The 15,818-nt window shown below is 50.2% G+C and overlaps 1 protein-coding gene across 1 annotated transcript in view; it reads left to right on the plus strand.

Moving 5' to 3' along the window:
- The first annotated feature begins 4,661 nt into the window (after nt 1-4,661).
- The window catches only part of RANGAP1 (Ran GTPase activating protein 1), a 29,640-nt gene continuing 18,483 nt past the window's right edge, over nt 4,662-15,818 (plus strand). Inside the window, exons 1-4 of the mRNA XM_026479562.4 lie at nt 4,662-4,972; nt 7,697-7,846; nt 12,154-12,281; nt 15,430-15,489. Of these exons, the coding sequence (XP_026335347.1) occupies nt 7,735-7,846; nt 12,154-12,281; nt 15,430-15,489 (300 nt within the window). The 5' untranslated portion in view covers nt 4,662-4,972; nt 7,697-7,734. The remainder of the gene's footprint in view (nt 4,973-7,696; nt 7,847-12,153; nt 12,282-15,429; nt 15,490-15,818) is intronic.

The following is a 15,818-nucleotide window of genomic DNA, read 5'->3' on the forward strand; positions in this document are numbered from 1 at the left end:
GGCAGACGTTTAACGACTGAGCCACCCAGGAGCCCCATAATTTTATTCTTAATACTCTTTTGCATTTATACTATTTTTTAAAAATTTCTGTATTATTTTAAAAATCATTTCCATTTTGGAACAAAATAATTCTTTTTTTAAAAGATTTATTTGGGGTGCCTGGGTGGCTCAGTCGGTTAAGCATCCACTTTTAGCTCAGGTCATGATCCCGGGGTCCTGGGATTGAGCCCCAAGTAGGGATCCCCGCTCAGTGGGAAGTCTGCTTCTCTCTCTCCCTCTGCCCCTCCCCCTGCTTGTGTTCTCTCCCTCTCTCTCTCAAATAAATAAATGTAATCTTTTTTTTTTTAAGGATTTTATTTATTTATTTGACAGAGATAGAGACAGCCAGCGAGAGAGGGAACACAAGCAGGGGGAGTGGGAGAGGAAGAAGCAGGCTCATAGTGGAGGAGCCTGATGTGGGGCTCGATCCCATAACGCCGGGATCACGCCCTGAGCCGAAGGCAGATGCTTAACCGCTGTGCCACCCAGGCGCCCCACAAATAAATAAATGTAATCTTAGGAAAAAGATTTATTTATTTATTTGAGAGAGAGACAGCACGCGGGGTAGGGGACAGAGGAAGAGGGAGAAAGAATTCTAAGCAGACTCCATGCAGGGCGTGGAGCCTCATACGGGGCTTGATCCCAGGACCCCGAGATCATCACCTGAGCCAAAACCAAGAGTTGGACATTTAACTGACTATGCCACCTGGGCGCCCCTAGGAACAAAATAATTCCTTTTTTTTTTTTAAAGATTTTATTTATTTATTTGAGAGAGAGAGAGCACAAGCACGGGGAGCGGCAGAGGGAGGAGCAGACTCCCCACTGAGCAGGGAGCCCAATGCGGGACTGGATCCCAGGACTCTCGGACCTGAGCCAAAGGCAGATGCTTAACCAACTGAGCCATCTAGGTGCCTTGGAACAAAATAATTCTTAAAAGAGGAAATAATCTATCAAAAGCATTTGGTATCAGGAAACTCCAGAAACATTAGACCAGATTTTAAGCTCCTCCACAGACGACATCCTTTTCTGTCTCACTCACCTTTGGATTCCCAGAGCCGGAACAGTGCCTGGTACATAGTAGATACTCAATTACCATTTGTGGAGGGAATGAATTATTTTAATTATGGTTATTTATCAAAGTTTAAAAAGGTCATGTATTCTGATGGGGAGCCCTGGGCTTGAACCCAGGGGAGAATGTGGTTTGAGTGGTCTTTAACAGATGATGTAGCAACCGCTTCCCAACAGGGGAGGCGACACTGGGGGTGAGGGGACAGGCTCCCCTGCAATGATGGGAGGCCAGGCCCACCACCTTTCCCTAGGAGCCCTAAGCACCCGCACCCGGATGGATCTTGGGAATTTCTCTCCACATTCCTCACATGTCTGGCATAATTCAGGCATTTGTTTTTGATCTTACTAAATGGCAAGTCTGCAGCCTTAGTAGCTCTTAGTACCAGTATAAATATTGTTATTTATTCCATTTACAATTAGCATTTAAGTTTGTTTTCAGGCACCACAATGGAATTTAAAACACTCAGTTAAAGTAAACCAAACTAATCAGAGGCAGCCTGCTTTTCTCTTCAAAACATTCTTTAAAAGAAAAGAGAAAAAAGCTGTGTAACAGAGAAAGGTCTGAAACATTCCTCTTTCCCCTTATACCCACCTCATACTCACAAAATGACTTGTTTTGCATGTGTGTCGAAAAGGACCCCAGAGATCTGGCTTCTGCTGTCTCTTATCTTGGGGTGCCTGGCTGACTCAGTTGGTAGAGCATGACACTCTTGATTAGGGGGTTATGAGTTCAAGCCCCATGTTGGGCATAGAGCTAACTTTAAAAAAAAAATCTACTGTCTCTTGTCTAAATTTCTGTGTAATTTGAGCAGGTTACTTAACCTATCTGGTCCTCAATTCTTTGTGTTGAAAAGAAGAAAGGGGTGGCTTGAGATGGCTCTATCCATCTGTCAAAGTCTATGATTCCATTTACTGGGCATGGCAAACTAGCTCTCAGGTGATAACTTGAAAGGGAGAGAGAGAGTTGGAGAAGGAGAAGGAGAGACAAATGTGTTGCTTGGAAACACTGATGGCTCTGGACTCCTCTGACAGTGTGTACCATTGGGTAACCTCCTTCTCCTTTTTAAACCCCAGTCTTCCCATTTTAAAGTGGTTTGAGATAGAATCTAGATTCAGGAGTAACAAACAGAATCTGGATCGCTAAGGGGAGATGTCTGGCTGGTTTGGTGATTTTGAGCTTTGAATGTGAACATATTCAGGCAGAACATTTACTCTCCAGTTCTCCACAAGCTCCACCAGGCTCCCATTACCTCCTAATACCTCTCTAGCCCTTGAAGGCCATTGTTTCTTTTTCTTTCTTTTTAAATTAAGTAGGCTCCACACCCAGCACGGGGCTTGAACTCACAACCCTGAAATCAAGAGTCCCATGCTCTACCAACTGAGCCAGCCAGGCACCCTGAAGGGCATTGTTTCTTGCTAAGAATTCCCTTCCAATCCTGAAAACCCTATGATCCATCAGCTAGGCGAGGACAGGAAGATCACCTAAGATGTTCTACCATCTGCCCTTCTCTTCCCTTTGGAAGGTTTTGTCAGAGGGTCAAGGGAGGCCTCAGGAAGGAAAACTGGAAAAGTGAGGCTGGGGATCACCCCAAGGGAAATCCAGACTGATTTGATCAGTCCTAGCTGTAATCAGCACAGGAATAGCATCAGGCCTAATTGGGAGCATCTCAGCCTTCTCAGAGGATGACTCATTTTAAGCAAACATCCAGTGGCCCTGACTGGAATCCAGTTCAAATGAGGAAACGTGTAGCACTTACGACAGGTGAATCCCGGAAAAGATGCTGCCAAGATGGGCACAGTACCTGCCCTGAAGCTCTCCCAGGTTGACAAGGACGCTGCCAATAACACTATTAATGTTGTGAAAAAGCCCTCAGAGCTGCAGATCAACCACGGTGGGGACTTGTAGCTTGCTGTAGGGCCCAGAGGAAGGTGACTCATTCTGGACAGGGTGGTGTAGAAAAGCTTCCCGGAGGTGATGGCATTTGACATGGGGCTTGTAGGCAGAGGAGGAGAGGGAGGGTGGAAAGAGGACCTACATCTCAGTAGTGGTGTGAACCAGGGTATGGAGTTTGTTTTCTCATCTCTGTGTTGGAAGGGGTGGCAATGATGCCCACTTCCTTTGTGGTTGTAAAGATTAAATTAACTGTGTGTGAAAAGATCTGGCACATAATATATTTAACTTTCAATTGCAGGTAAACCAAAAGCATGTGTGTGGGCCGAGTTGTGAGAGGTGACTTTGGAGAAGGCTGCATATGTTGATGGTGATTATCTCTGGGTGCTAGAGTTTCTCGGGTAATGTTTACTTTTCTCTTTATCCTGTTCTATGTTGGTTGAAGTATTTATGGCAAACACATGTTATTTATGTAATGGATAAAATGTTCTTTGCGAAGAGAAAAAAAGAAAAGCTATTTGTGTTCTGATACCTAAAAAATTCAAACCTACAGAAAAGTGGCAAAAGTATTTTAAAAAGCTCCCATATACTCCCTCACCCAGATTCACTTATTTTGAACATCTGGCCACATTTGTGCGCTCTCTCTCTATGTATATACACATTTTTTTGAACCATTGGCAAGTCAGTTGCTGGTATCACACCCCTAATTATTTCAGCATGCATTCCCAAGAACAAAGGCAGTCTCTTACATAACCCACCACAATAATAAAAATCAATAAATTTAATATTGCTACAATACTATCATCTAATATACGGTCAGGTTTTGCTAATTGTCTCCACATTGCCCTTTACGGTAATTTCCTCACCAGTCCAGGATCCAACCCACGACCATTGATTGCATTTAGTTCTCATGTCTTTTTAGTCTCCTTTAATCTGCAACAGTTCCTCAGAGTTTCTTTGTCTTTCATGACACAGACATTTTTGCAAGAGCACAGACCAGTTATTCTGTAGCAGAAGAAATTGTAACACAGTTTGGGTTTGGCTGATGCTTCCTCAGGATTAGATTAATTTTATGCACTGCTGACTGCATGGTGACGCTGTGTCCTTCTCACTGCATCACATCAGCAGGTGTGCAATGAACGTCGGTTTGTCGTGTTACTGATGTTAACGTGAACCATTTGGTTAAGATGGTGTCTCAGCTTCTCTACTCTAGGGTTAACTATTTCCCCTTTTTAATTATCAAATAATTTGCGGCTCTTTATGTGAAAGGCTTCGAATGGCCTTTCAATTTCATAGGAGAAAAAGGCGAGGCTTCCCTTAGAAGAAATGGATACCTATTTCTTGCTGAACAGATCCAACAGCTCGCCTTCGGTAGTACCAGCCTTTGTCAATAAAGTTACGTGAGCGTGAACCTTTCCGGAAGGGCTGAGTCGGATGGACCGCAAGGCATCAAGGGAATTGTAGTCTCCCTGGGCGTCCGGGGTTACACGCCTCCCTGTGGCCTGCTGGAGAAAGAGCCAGAAGCCGAAAAGGGAGGGCTCAGAGGGAGCAGGCGGAGGAGCGCTTGGGACGCGATGCATCACGGGACTAGTAGTTTGCGGGCCCGCTCTTGCCGCGGCCGCCGCGCCCCGCGCAGAAGAACTAGACTACCACACCCGGTAGGCCACGCGCGCGGGGGAAGGGGAACCTGGCCTGGGCCTCGAACAAATCAAATCGAAGGAAAGAAACTGCCGGCTTTCAAAATCCTCCTCCTCCGCCATCATCAGCCGCCGTGCGGGGAGCAGGTGGTGTCGGGCACGCGAGTGGCGAGAACTGCCGGGAGAGCTGACGGAAGAGCGGGCTGGGTATCGGGACAGCTGGGTTCCGAGGCGGCGACCCCGACCTGACCTGACCCGGACCCTAAATCATTCCCCGCCCCTGCCGGGCGGCCGCGCGCGCTCAGGTCGACCCACGCGGCGGCGCCGCCTGTTTACGGTAAGGGTCGGGGTCCCTTCCCTTTCCCCGTCACCTGCCTGGGATGGGGCGGGGGGTGGCGCGGCCCTGCAACTGGGCGAGGAAGGTATGGCGCCCCTGAGCGCCTTGTGGGTGTCTTCTCAGCCTTCTCCCCTCGCTTCGACGGCCAAACGCGAAGGGGCTGAGAGAGGGGGTGCTGGGGGGCGCAGGCCCCTTTCCCAGATGGGGAAACTGAGGCTTGGAGGGGGCGTCTGGCGCAGCTGCCAGCAGTGGCGTCTGCTCTTGGCGTCGGTGACAACTGGGGGCGGTGCGCGTCCGCCGGGGATCCGGATGGGGCTCCCGCGCCGCCCGCCTGTCATTTGCGGCCCGCACTCGAGCGTCGCTCCCCTGCCGCCGCCTCCCAGTAGTCTCACGCCCGCGGAGGGCCTGGGCTGGCGCTGTAGCCCCTGGGATCGCCATGAGTCACTGCTGACGCCTCGCAGGAGCGATAGATGTGCACCTGAGAAAATCTGCGACTTTCCTGCCCAGAAAGGAGAGGATCGTTCGTGTATTTACTGTTTGTCTTTGCCGCCGACCCTTTGCAGACCTTGGGCAAATCAAGTACCTCTCTGTGCTTCGGTTTCGTAGTCTTTAAAGTGGATGGTGCGTATGTGTATTGGACTGAGCAATAGGCCCTTTTCTAGCTGAGAAGTTCTGTGTTCCAATAGGAACATATCTGGGAGCCCCACCACCATTTTTCTTGCCTCAAATTGTCCCATCCCAGAAGTGCAAGTGGTGGCGGGGTTTCAGGCTAATCTTTATTTAGTTTCAGCTCTTCATTCTTGGAGCATCTTCTAGATGCCAGGCTTTAGGTTGCAAATAAGTGATCATGTCAAAACATCTATCAGAGCCTGCTCTTCTCTGTGAGAAATCCACCAATGACTCTCCTTTTCACTCAGAGTACAAGCCACGTTCTTTAAATGGCCTTTGTGACTTGGGCCTCTTGCTGATTCTCTTTTCTCACTGCTTGCTTTCTTTCTCCTTCCCTCTCTGCACTCCACCCCCACTGGTCTCCTTGCAGTTCCTGTAATCTGCCCCTCCAACCCCCCCGCCCCCCACAAGAGCCTCTGCTCTTCCCCCAGATATCTCTCTGGCCCAATCCTTGATATGCTTCAAGTCTTTGTTTCTTTCGTAATAATATTTTCTCTAACCATTCTGGTTTGGTGTGTGTGTGTGTGTGTATTGTTGTGTGTGTGTGTGTTGTTGTTGTTGTTTGTTTTGTTTTGTTTTTTTAAGTAGGCTGTATGCCCAGTGTAGAGCCCAGCATGGGGCTTGAACCCATGACCCTGAGAGCAAAACCTGAGCTGAGATCAATAGTTGGACAGTTAACCAACTGACCCACCAGGCGCTCCTCTAACCAAATCTGTTTTAAATTGCAACCCCCAGAAAACTCCTTACCCTCTTCTCTGTTTTTCTTCTTATCACTGTTTTAAGATACTACATATCTTGTTTAGATCACATGTTCTAGGGGGTGCCTGGCTGGCTCAGTTGGTAGAGCTTGCGACTCTTGATCTGGGTGTTGTGGGTTTGTGCTCACGTTGGGCATAGAGATTACTTAAAAAAGTAAAATCTTAAAAAAAAAGAGAGAACACTTACTTTAAGAGGGCAGGATTTTTGTTTCATTCGTTGCTGTGCTCCCGGTACCTGTAACAATGTCCAGAACACAGTAGTACACGATAAGTGTTTGTTGAATGAGTAGACGCCTCCTTACCCAGAAGAATAATTCATGCTTACAGGTAAAGCTAGGCAAACCAGGGTGATCAGGGTTAAGATAAGGACAACGAGGTGGGAAGCGCACTGTAGGAGCCCAGAGGAAGCCTGGGGCGAATAAGATGGGGGGGCCATCACAATTGTATCTTGAGGATGAATAGATTGGGGAAGAACATGTTCTGGATAAGGAGTCTCTGTGGGCACCTGCTAGTTCTGTCCCCCATATCAGTCTTCCTTGGTCTCTCCTGATTACCTGCCATTTCCTCATTGGGGAAATGGAGTAGTCCTTTCTGCCAGTCCGCTGAGTTCTGCCAGGCTGGAAGCTCCTTTCTTCAGCAACTCTGCCCTTGATCTATTGTGATGGTGGCTGTTGTGATGTAGAGACCTCTGGTCTCCTAGGAACCTCTGAGGTCTGGCCACCATGGGTTGCCCAGTCTCCTGGGCAAGGTTGAAACTGGACGTGCAGTGGGCTGACCCCTGTGCCCCACCCCCAGAGACATGCCAGCGTGGGTGGTGGGGCATTTCCTGGGATGGATGACCTGGATCCCATAGCCATCTTAGTCCTGTTTGAGGAATGGGACCCTCAAACAGAGAGCAGCCAAGATGATCAGGCAGGTGTGTGCTTGGGGCTCTTTGCAGCTATTGGTCTGGGACTCAACTGCTGTTCACTGGGGGCCCAGAAAATGGACAACTCACATGGCTATGCTTGGTGTCCCAGCTGGGGCATTTGGGCAGGGGAAGAGTTAAAGTGAGATAGTGACTCTCCAGAGGCTAAAATGATTTTATTACATTCTTGCCACTTTCTCCACCTTTCTAGAATTGTTCCTTCCGTAATGCTGTTTTCATTTCTCCCAGTAGTTTAGCTGTTGGAGTTTCCATAGTAGGGGGTGAAGGGGTCAAGCCCCTGAAGTGGCTGATGTCCTACCCTGCCCTCCCCAACCGGGGGCGGGGAGAGCAGGAGACTCCTCTCTCTTAATGAAACTTTGTCCTGCTCAGTTTGCAGATTTCCAGGGGAGCCCAGCAACGTGGCCAGCATGGCCTCTGAAGACATTGCCAAGCTAGCAGAGACGCTTGCCAAAACCCAGGTGGCCGGGGGACAGCTGAGTTTCAAGGGCAAGAGCCTCAAACTCAACACTGCAGAAGATGGTGAGTTCCTGCTTGGGCTGGCCCCCTCGGAGGAAAGGGAGTGTGCGAATGACCACTTACTCTTACTCGGGTTCGGGCTTGTTGAGCTGCATTATCACGTTGTTTGTCCTAGTAGTTCTGTGAGATATCTTTGGGCCCATCCCGCAGTGAGGCTCAGAGATGATGTGTCCACAGCACATATAGATTTCCCTGCCGGTGGTCATGTTTTTGGAGGCCATCCTTGCTGGTGACCGCTTAGGTTGGCAGGTGGAAAGGGCCCCTTTATGTCCTAGAGGGAGGGGATAATAAACACCGAGGGACCACGACAGCCGTCTTAGGATATAGCCCCTGACTTCTTACTTCAGACCATTAGCACCATGATCCTAGGCTGGTCTGAGAATACTGGTTGCCTTCCCCAGAGGTAAGGCTCTCTCGGGAGGTCTGGTCCATGCAGCTGAATGCCCCTGGGAGAGGGATGGATGTTACTGTCTGTGTGTAGGAACCAGGACTGGAGGGAATTAGGAACCAGAATGCAGGCCCTGTCTTTTCATCCCTAGCCAAAGCATGGCTAACACTGGTCAACCCCGAATCCCCTGGCGTTTGGAAGTGAAGGCACCTACGTCAGTATTTGCACGGCCTCTTGAGGTTCTGGCCCAACCAGGGAAATTGGTCTGGGCTAGGCTGGTTGTCATGGAGTGCAGGCAGGCTTGCTCTCCTGCACCGGCTCAGAAACTGCCTGAGTCCTCAGGTTGCTGGGAGCGTGGCCGTGCACATTCGTTGTATCTCTAAAGGGCCTTAAAATTTACAGAGCTCCTCCCTGTGCCCTTGTCCCTTCCGATCATTCATCATTCCGGAAGGAGGGAGGGAGAAATGTTACCATTTTATAAATAAGGAAAAAAGATCTGAAGACCTAACTTGCCCAAGGTCATACAGCTGGTACATAGCAGAGGCCAGGATTTTAACAGAGGTCCAGCTGAATCCCTGTTCCTGTGTTTCTCAGTAGACAGTCAGCTCAGTTCAGTAAATGTGAATTTGCTATTAAATTCCATTCACTGAACGCTGAGTCAGGCAGTCTTAAGTGCCATGCAAGTTGTGTCTCAGTTTATCTTCACAAAAGTCCTTGAGGTGGGTTTCATCCCCGTTTTGTAGATTGGAAAATGAAAGCCCAGGGAAGTGATAGGACTTGCCTAAGGGCGCAGCTAGAAGCCGCGAAGCTGGGGTTAGAACTCAGGCTTGTCTAGCCTTAAAATCCATGCAGATCACCACTTCACCAGCTCAGGCTGGACATGCTGCCTCCATTTGGTAGGTCACCAGGGATGCCCAACTTACAGCCCCAGCCTCTGAGGAGCTCCTAACCTGGAGGAGAAAGGAGGCACTCAAGTAACTACCGGGGGCAGAAGGTGAAGCATACTCTGAGCGACGTGAACAGAAAGCTGTGGGAAGTACGGCGAGGGAAAGGGGTCACTTCTAGTTTAGGGGGGCCCCGGAAGTCTCCATGGGTGAGGTGGTATTTGAACTGTCCTTGAGGGGGAACAGGCACTAGAGGCAGGGAGGACCACATGAGTTAGGCACAGGGGCTGAGACGCGTAGGGTGGGCTTGGAAGAGAAGAAATCAGGATGCCACAGGAAGCCTAGTGCAGAGCCCCTTGAATGCTGTGCGGATGAATCCTGGGCCCAGAAAGGGCCTCCATCTTGGCTGCGAGTGAGCTGGCACCGTCAGGAGAGGGCAAGGGCCTGTGTGAGGAAGCCACAAAACTGATGATGGGAACAGGGCTCTTTTCTCTCCCTAATAAGCATTTAAGAACCAAAGAAAGGCCTTTCTGCTTTCCATGGCTGCGTGGTGAATACCTGGAACCTGTTACCGTGTGAGGTGGGGGAGGCTGAAGAGCAAGCCCTGCGCTCAGCCTCCTGACAGCTGGCTAACCGGCAGTAGTTGGGACGCAGCCCTGACCGGTGTTCGAGTTACATAGAACTCCGTTTGGGATTGGAAACCAGTGCGAGAGGCCACCCAGCAGTGATCCTCCCTGCTCCTGTCCCTGCTCTTCCCATGTCGGTGCTTTTTCTTCCCGGCTCGTGTTGTGCCTGTGACTCTCCTCGGAGCTGAACTCGTGCACAGTCCCCGTGTATCTCTGTGCTTGCAGCACTTGTACGACAGAAGTCTTTCCTCGGGGCCCTGGCATCGCTGTCGCCTGGCTCTCAAGGACTGCATAAACATTCTTGTGAGCCGCTGTCCTCCCTCCTTGTTCACCTGGCCAGTCCCTGGGTGTTCGAGGGGCTCCGTTTTGGAGCAGGTCTTCCAAAGGCCTGAGAGATTATCTCAGCCCTCGCACAGCGCACTGTGTGCCAGCTACAGAAGACGCCTGGGCAACTGGGACCCAGGGGAGGGGGGGAGGGATTTAGGGGCTTCCTGCGGAAATGGGGTGTGGGGGAGTGCTGCATAAAATCCATGATTGTGCACGGAAGCAAGGATTTGGGGAGGAGCACATGGGTAGAGTTTTAGAAGGCCAGTCTGAAGCCTAGCTCTGCCCTTTTCCTGAATTCCTGGGCAGAGTTGCTTCATTCCTTGAACCCTCAGCTTCCCCTTCTAGAAAATGGGAGGTTCATACCTGTCCAGCCGTCCTGATTGTGAAATGAGAAAAGGAAAATGAATGCTGGTCACCACTTTCTGGCTGTGTGACCTCAGCAGGCATGTACGTCCTGTCTCTGTGTCTCGACTCACTCGGTTGTGAAATAGACGTAACAGTAACTATTAGGTGCGGGGGGAAAATGCTAAGTATTCCTCTCTGCGGGGCATGGTAGTGAGCTGAGGCAAAGTCCCGGCTGGAGCTCGTGACCCAGCGAGGAAGGGGGTATGAACAAAGTCTCCACGTAATGGTCAGGTAATCACTTAGAAGAGGGTAAAATTGTAGCAGGCAGCGTCTGTGGGGAGACCAGGGCTGTGAAACCTGCCAAGCAGGATCTGATCTGCTTGGGAGTTCAGCAGGGTTCCTGAGGAAGTTTTGCTGGCGGCTGGGGGAGGGAGGCATGTGCAGAGGCCCCCACTGGGACAGCTTCTCTGGGAGCTCCTTACAGGTTGCAAATCACCACCTTTCTGAAACCCTTTCTGTGGCCTTTCTCACCTAAAAGGTCAAATCCAACTGTTCTCTCCTGCACACATCTCCATCTCTTCCCCACCCCCCCCACTCCGTCTTGTGCCAGCTAGGCTGGCTGGGTGTTGTCTCGTGCATCTTGTGTGTTTTTGTTCGGATTGTAAACACATGGTCACTATGGTATATAGAAACATTGACAGAAAGCAAAAAAACCCACATCTTGGTTATCTCACACCCTAGGGTACAACTTCTATTAATTTGGGTGTTTTCTTTCTAGCTTTTTTCCTAACCATAGCTGAGTTCCCTTTTTCTTCTTTCTTTTTCTTTCTTTGGACCATAATTAGAGATACTTTAAAAACCTGGTTTGTAACCTGATACATTAGGAATAAATTGAGCAGATGGTGGAAAAACACAGAATCACCCATAATCACAGCACCTAGAGATAACTGTTTTAACATTGGGTTTCTATCCTTTTAGACCTTGTGGGGGGTGTGTGTGTGTGTGTGTGTGTGTGTATGTGTGCGTGTAAGATAGAATATCTAGCATTTTATTTTTTTATTTTTACTTATTTATGTATTTTTTAATAGGTGTAACATTTTAAAAGTGTGATCAGACCAAACACCTGTGGAAAACCTCCTTTTTCATTTGTCACTATGACATGAATATTTTCCAAGTCAGGTAAACACCTGTGTCACCATTCATAATGACGTCAGTGTAACTGTATAATGTACTTCGGTGAATTAACTTGTTCTTTGTTGATAGATGTTTAGCTTGTTTGGAATTTTTCATCATAACAAAAACAATACAGTGATGAACGCCCCACGCATGAATCATGTAACACTAAGAGCCTTTATGCTATTGTACCTGCTGGTCCTCTCACTTGGACGCCATTTCCCTGCTTGGCCTCGTGCACTCCCTGTGCAGGGAGGCTCCACACTCACCACCATAAGGGTGCCAAGCCTCTTCTTTGCCCCACGTGGCTAGTTTCTTTCCTCCTTTGGCTCCCAAGCCTTCTATCCGAGCCCTTTTTAACACTCAGTACAGAGGAATTTTCTTTGTAGTCGTGTCCCTGCTGGACTGTGAACTCGTCTGATTCTCCTTCACAAGCCAGGGCCCAGCACACAGCAGGCATACTATTGCTGCTGGAATTGTGAGTGACGCAGTAGTGGCCGGACTCTCTTCTGCCTCAGCTGTTCATGACTCCCAAAATCTAAGTGTCTGTTCTTTGGTCCTTGGCAGCCAAAGACGTGATTAAAGAGATTGAAGACTTTGATGGTTTAGAAGCTCTGCGCCTGGAGGGCAACACGGTGGGCGTGGAGGCAGCCAGGGTCATCGCCAAGGCCTTGGAAAAGAAGTCAGAGTTGAAGGTGAGATCTGCATGGTGAGCAGGCCCTGCCTGGTTGGGGACAAACTTCCACTCACGGCACCGCAGCCCCTGCCTATGTCCTGCGTTGTTGGCAGTCACCATGAACAGCTCCTCTTGTGCTGGCCTCCCCAGAGGGCAGAGCACTGGCCGGGGCCCCTCTCCCTGTGTCATGTGTCCATCTGGATCCCCCAGTAGCAGACAGAGTGTCAGAGGTGTATCAGGTAATATGCCTGAAAGATAAAGGGGGAGGAAGTGGGACTGGACAGGGAGAGCCTTCAGCTAGCATTGGAGATTTGGCATCTGTGAGGAGGGAAGGGCACAGAATTGGGCCACGAGAGCCTTGGACTATGGGGCCATTCTGGCATGCACTGAGCCTCCCCAGCAGGGACCTCCAGAGCAAAGATTGCCCAAAGAAGACTCGCGTGTTGGGCAGAAGTGGCCAGACCTCAGTTCAGATGCTGTGGTGGGTTTGGGAAGGTGCTGCACTCATCACAGCTGAATGGCGAGTTCGTTTTTAACGGTTAGATTCAAGTGGTGCTCCTCTTTGGCCAACACGGAGCTCCTTCTGTTTCATTGTGTCCTAAAGGGGGGTCCCACGAAACACCGTTCCTTCGAAATGCTCTGTGAGACCTCTCTGGGATATCAGGTGTTTAAAATGTCAGGAGGGTGTCCCTGCATGCTCTCCATTCCTGGGAATCCTACTGTGTATCAGCACATTAAAGCCTCTGCAGAGTCATGAGGGAGAGACCTGCTTTTCTGACTACAAATGGTGCTCAGTCCTTGCAGGGCCAGGCTAGTGCTGGGCTCTTCTGCACGTGTCGTTAGTCCTTGGGCACCCCAGGTAATAAAGATGGCGTCCATGTTGTAAGTCAAGGGAATTGAGGCTCGGAGAAGCTGAGTAAACAGCTGAGGATCCTAATGCCATGAGTAAGCCACACGGCACACTCTGAAGCCCGGTGCTCTTTCCTGGCCCCACTGTGCTTGCTCAAGGGAAAGAGTGCAGGGCAGCGCAAACGGAGTGGATTTGCCCACTGGGGACCTGGAGCTGGCTCGTGAGGTGGTCCTTGCTGTTTTCTCAGGAAGATCGTGGTCAAGGTTAATAGCCAAGGCGATGGTTGTTTCTTCTCTTCTGCCCAGGGCCTCTCGTTTCCCTGAGCAGAAGCTGGGACGTTTTCCTATGAAAAAACTCAACCCTCCCCAGTGGCCAGTGAGGGACAGGAATGGAGGAGATGTGGCCCCGGGCCTGGAAGCTGTAGGAACTGCGCTTTGTCATCTGAAGGTCTGGGTTCAAGGACTACTACCCTGTGTTCTGTGGCCTTGCACCGATCTCCGCTCTGAGTCTGGGCTCCTTTATAAAAATTTTTTCTTCCCTATGAGGCTGCCGTGGTGAGCAGATGCAGGCTTGTGTCATGAGAGAGCAGGAGTGCCTCGTGCATCGTGTCATCCCACGTGCAGGCCTAGTGCCTTGTGTCACCCCACCCTAGTGGGGTGGGGGCCGCGGCAGGTGGGAGCTGCCCTTGACCCCAGTAGTGCTCTGGCCAAGGTGCTGGTGTGAGAGATGTTACCTCTCCTGTTGGAACACAGGCACAAGTTAGGTCTTGACAGATGAGGGAAGTGAGGTCCAGGGCCACACATGCCAGGAGGGGGCTGGGCCTGGGGCCCGGATAACAGCCCAGGCTCACAACTGCTCTGCAGTAACTACTGCTCATTTAGAGATTGTTGAGGCCAGGAGCTCTATTTCAGAGATGACATACCAGGGCTCAGAGGTGGGGAGTGGGGAGTGGCAGGCCTAGAGTCCGGTTAAATCAGAATTGGAACCTAGTCCTTGTGTCCCAAATCCCCTTGCTGAGCCTTGGCCCATCAGAGTTGGGTTGGGGAAGCTTCAGGGTGAGGAGCCAGTTGCTAGAGGTTCCGGTGCTCAGGCTGTGGCCGCCTGTCCTGGCCCTGGGCACCTGCATTCAGGCGTAACTCACTGAGTAGACCCATATGGACTGTCTCCTAAGGCTCCACGTGTGTTGGTAATTTGCGTTACTGGAGGCCTTGAGAATTCTACAAAAATCAGTTTGCCTAGTACTTAAGGTTGGATTTAGTTCATACATTTCAAGGACTGGATTTTCAGAGGAAAGTGCTTTCTCTGGGTTTCATCATTCCCAGGTTTGGCCCAGGAAAGACTGGGGCTGCCAGAGTTGATATTTTGGGTGGACACAGCGACCAGAGTTGGAGGGTGGCTGTGTGCTTAGAGACTAAATTCTGCTGGCCTGCGAGGTAACACGATCTAGTTGTAGGACCACCACCTTTGTGGCTTTACCTAGTATTTTCTTTAAATCAGCTCATTTTGATATAATTTAAAAGAAAACATGATCTCTTCTGTAAATGGAAGGCGGTATTCCTTACCATAAAGATAACAAAATAGTGCTACTGAATTCTAGTCACCTAAAGGTTGTCACCTAAAGGTTCTGAGCATGAGGCCTGCTCACCCTTTGTTCAAAAGGCAGACGAGCAAGAAGTGGAGAGTTGGGCAGGATCCACCAGCCCCAACGCAAGACCACCTTCTGGAGGTGATCAGAAGGGTTGGAAAGAGTCTCGAAGGGTGCCTGGCTGGCTCAGTCAGTAGAGCCTGAGACTCTTGATCTCGGGGTCATGAGTTTGAGCCCCATGTTAGGCATAGAGATTCCCTTAACAACAACAACAACAAACACCTTAAACGAGTAACTTCCAAGCTGCTGGATCCTGTATTGCTTACTTTCTGCCTCTGCCACTCAAATCCTGTCACCTGTCACTTGGACCCACAGTGTATGGGGAAACCGGTATTAGACACAAGGAGTCTGGCATATTGGCCCTGGTCCTGCCACTGCTGTGCCTTGGCGCCTGGGGCCAGTCTCTTCCTTCTCAGAGAGCCTGATTCTCTCCTAGAAAACCAGAAGGTTGGGCAGATCAGCATTCCCCTACATTTCTGCTGAGCCCTGTATGGCCTTTGGTGGCCTTCAGGTACCTCCAGCTTCAGCCAGAGCTGGACCAGCTTTTCGTTGAGGAAACCCAACTTTAGAAGTATTGTAATGCTCAGCAGTCCATGGCCACAAGGATGAGGCGTTGTCTGCAGGCCACCTCGAGGGGCTCCACTGACCCTTCTCTTCCTCTTCCTTCCAAAGCGATGCCACTGGAGCGACATGTTCACTGGGAGGCTGCGGTCCGAGATCCCACCAGCTTTGGTGAGTGCACCAGGCCACTGTTCCCCTCCCCTGGGCACAGGGACCCCTTTGGCAATTCCCAGGACTATTTTCACACTGTGTTCACGCTGTGGGTGACTGAGGTGCTCAACGGAAGCCAGGCAAGTGCAGCATCTGCCCGTGTCCTGATGGGCTCAGCCTCTGGGAGACTTGAGACCCAGTCACTGGAGATGCAGCAGAGCCCCAGGATCCCCGGGTTCATTCCTGAGCTTTGTGCTTCACCCCCACTGTGGATCTCGCTCCCTTCACTCTTATCCCTCTTCTCTTTGCACTTCCCTGTTCTGCTCCCTCACCCGCTTCTGTGGGCCCCC

Source organism: Ursus arctos, unplaced genomic scaffold (genome assembly GCF_023065955.2).
Source record: "Ursus arctos isolate Adak ecotype North America unplaced genomic scaffold, UrsArc2.0 scaffold_21, whole genome shotgun sequence".
In the NCBI taxonomy this organism is placed as follows: Eukaryota; Metazoa; Chordata; class Mammalia; order Carnivora; family Ursidae; genus Ursus; species Ursus arctos.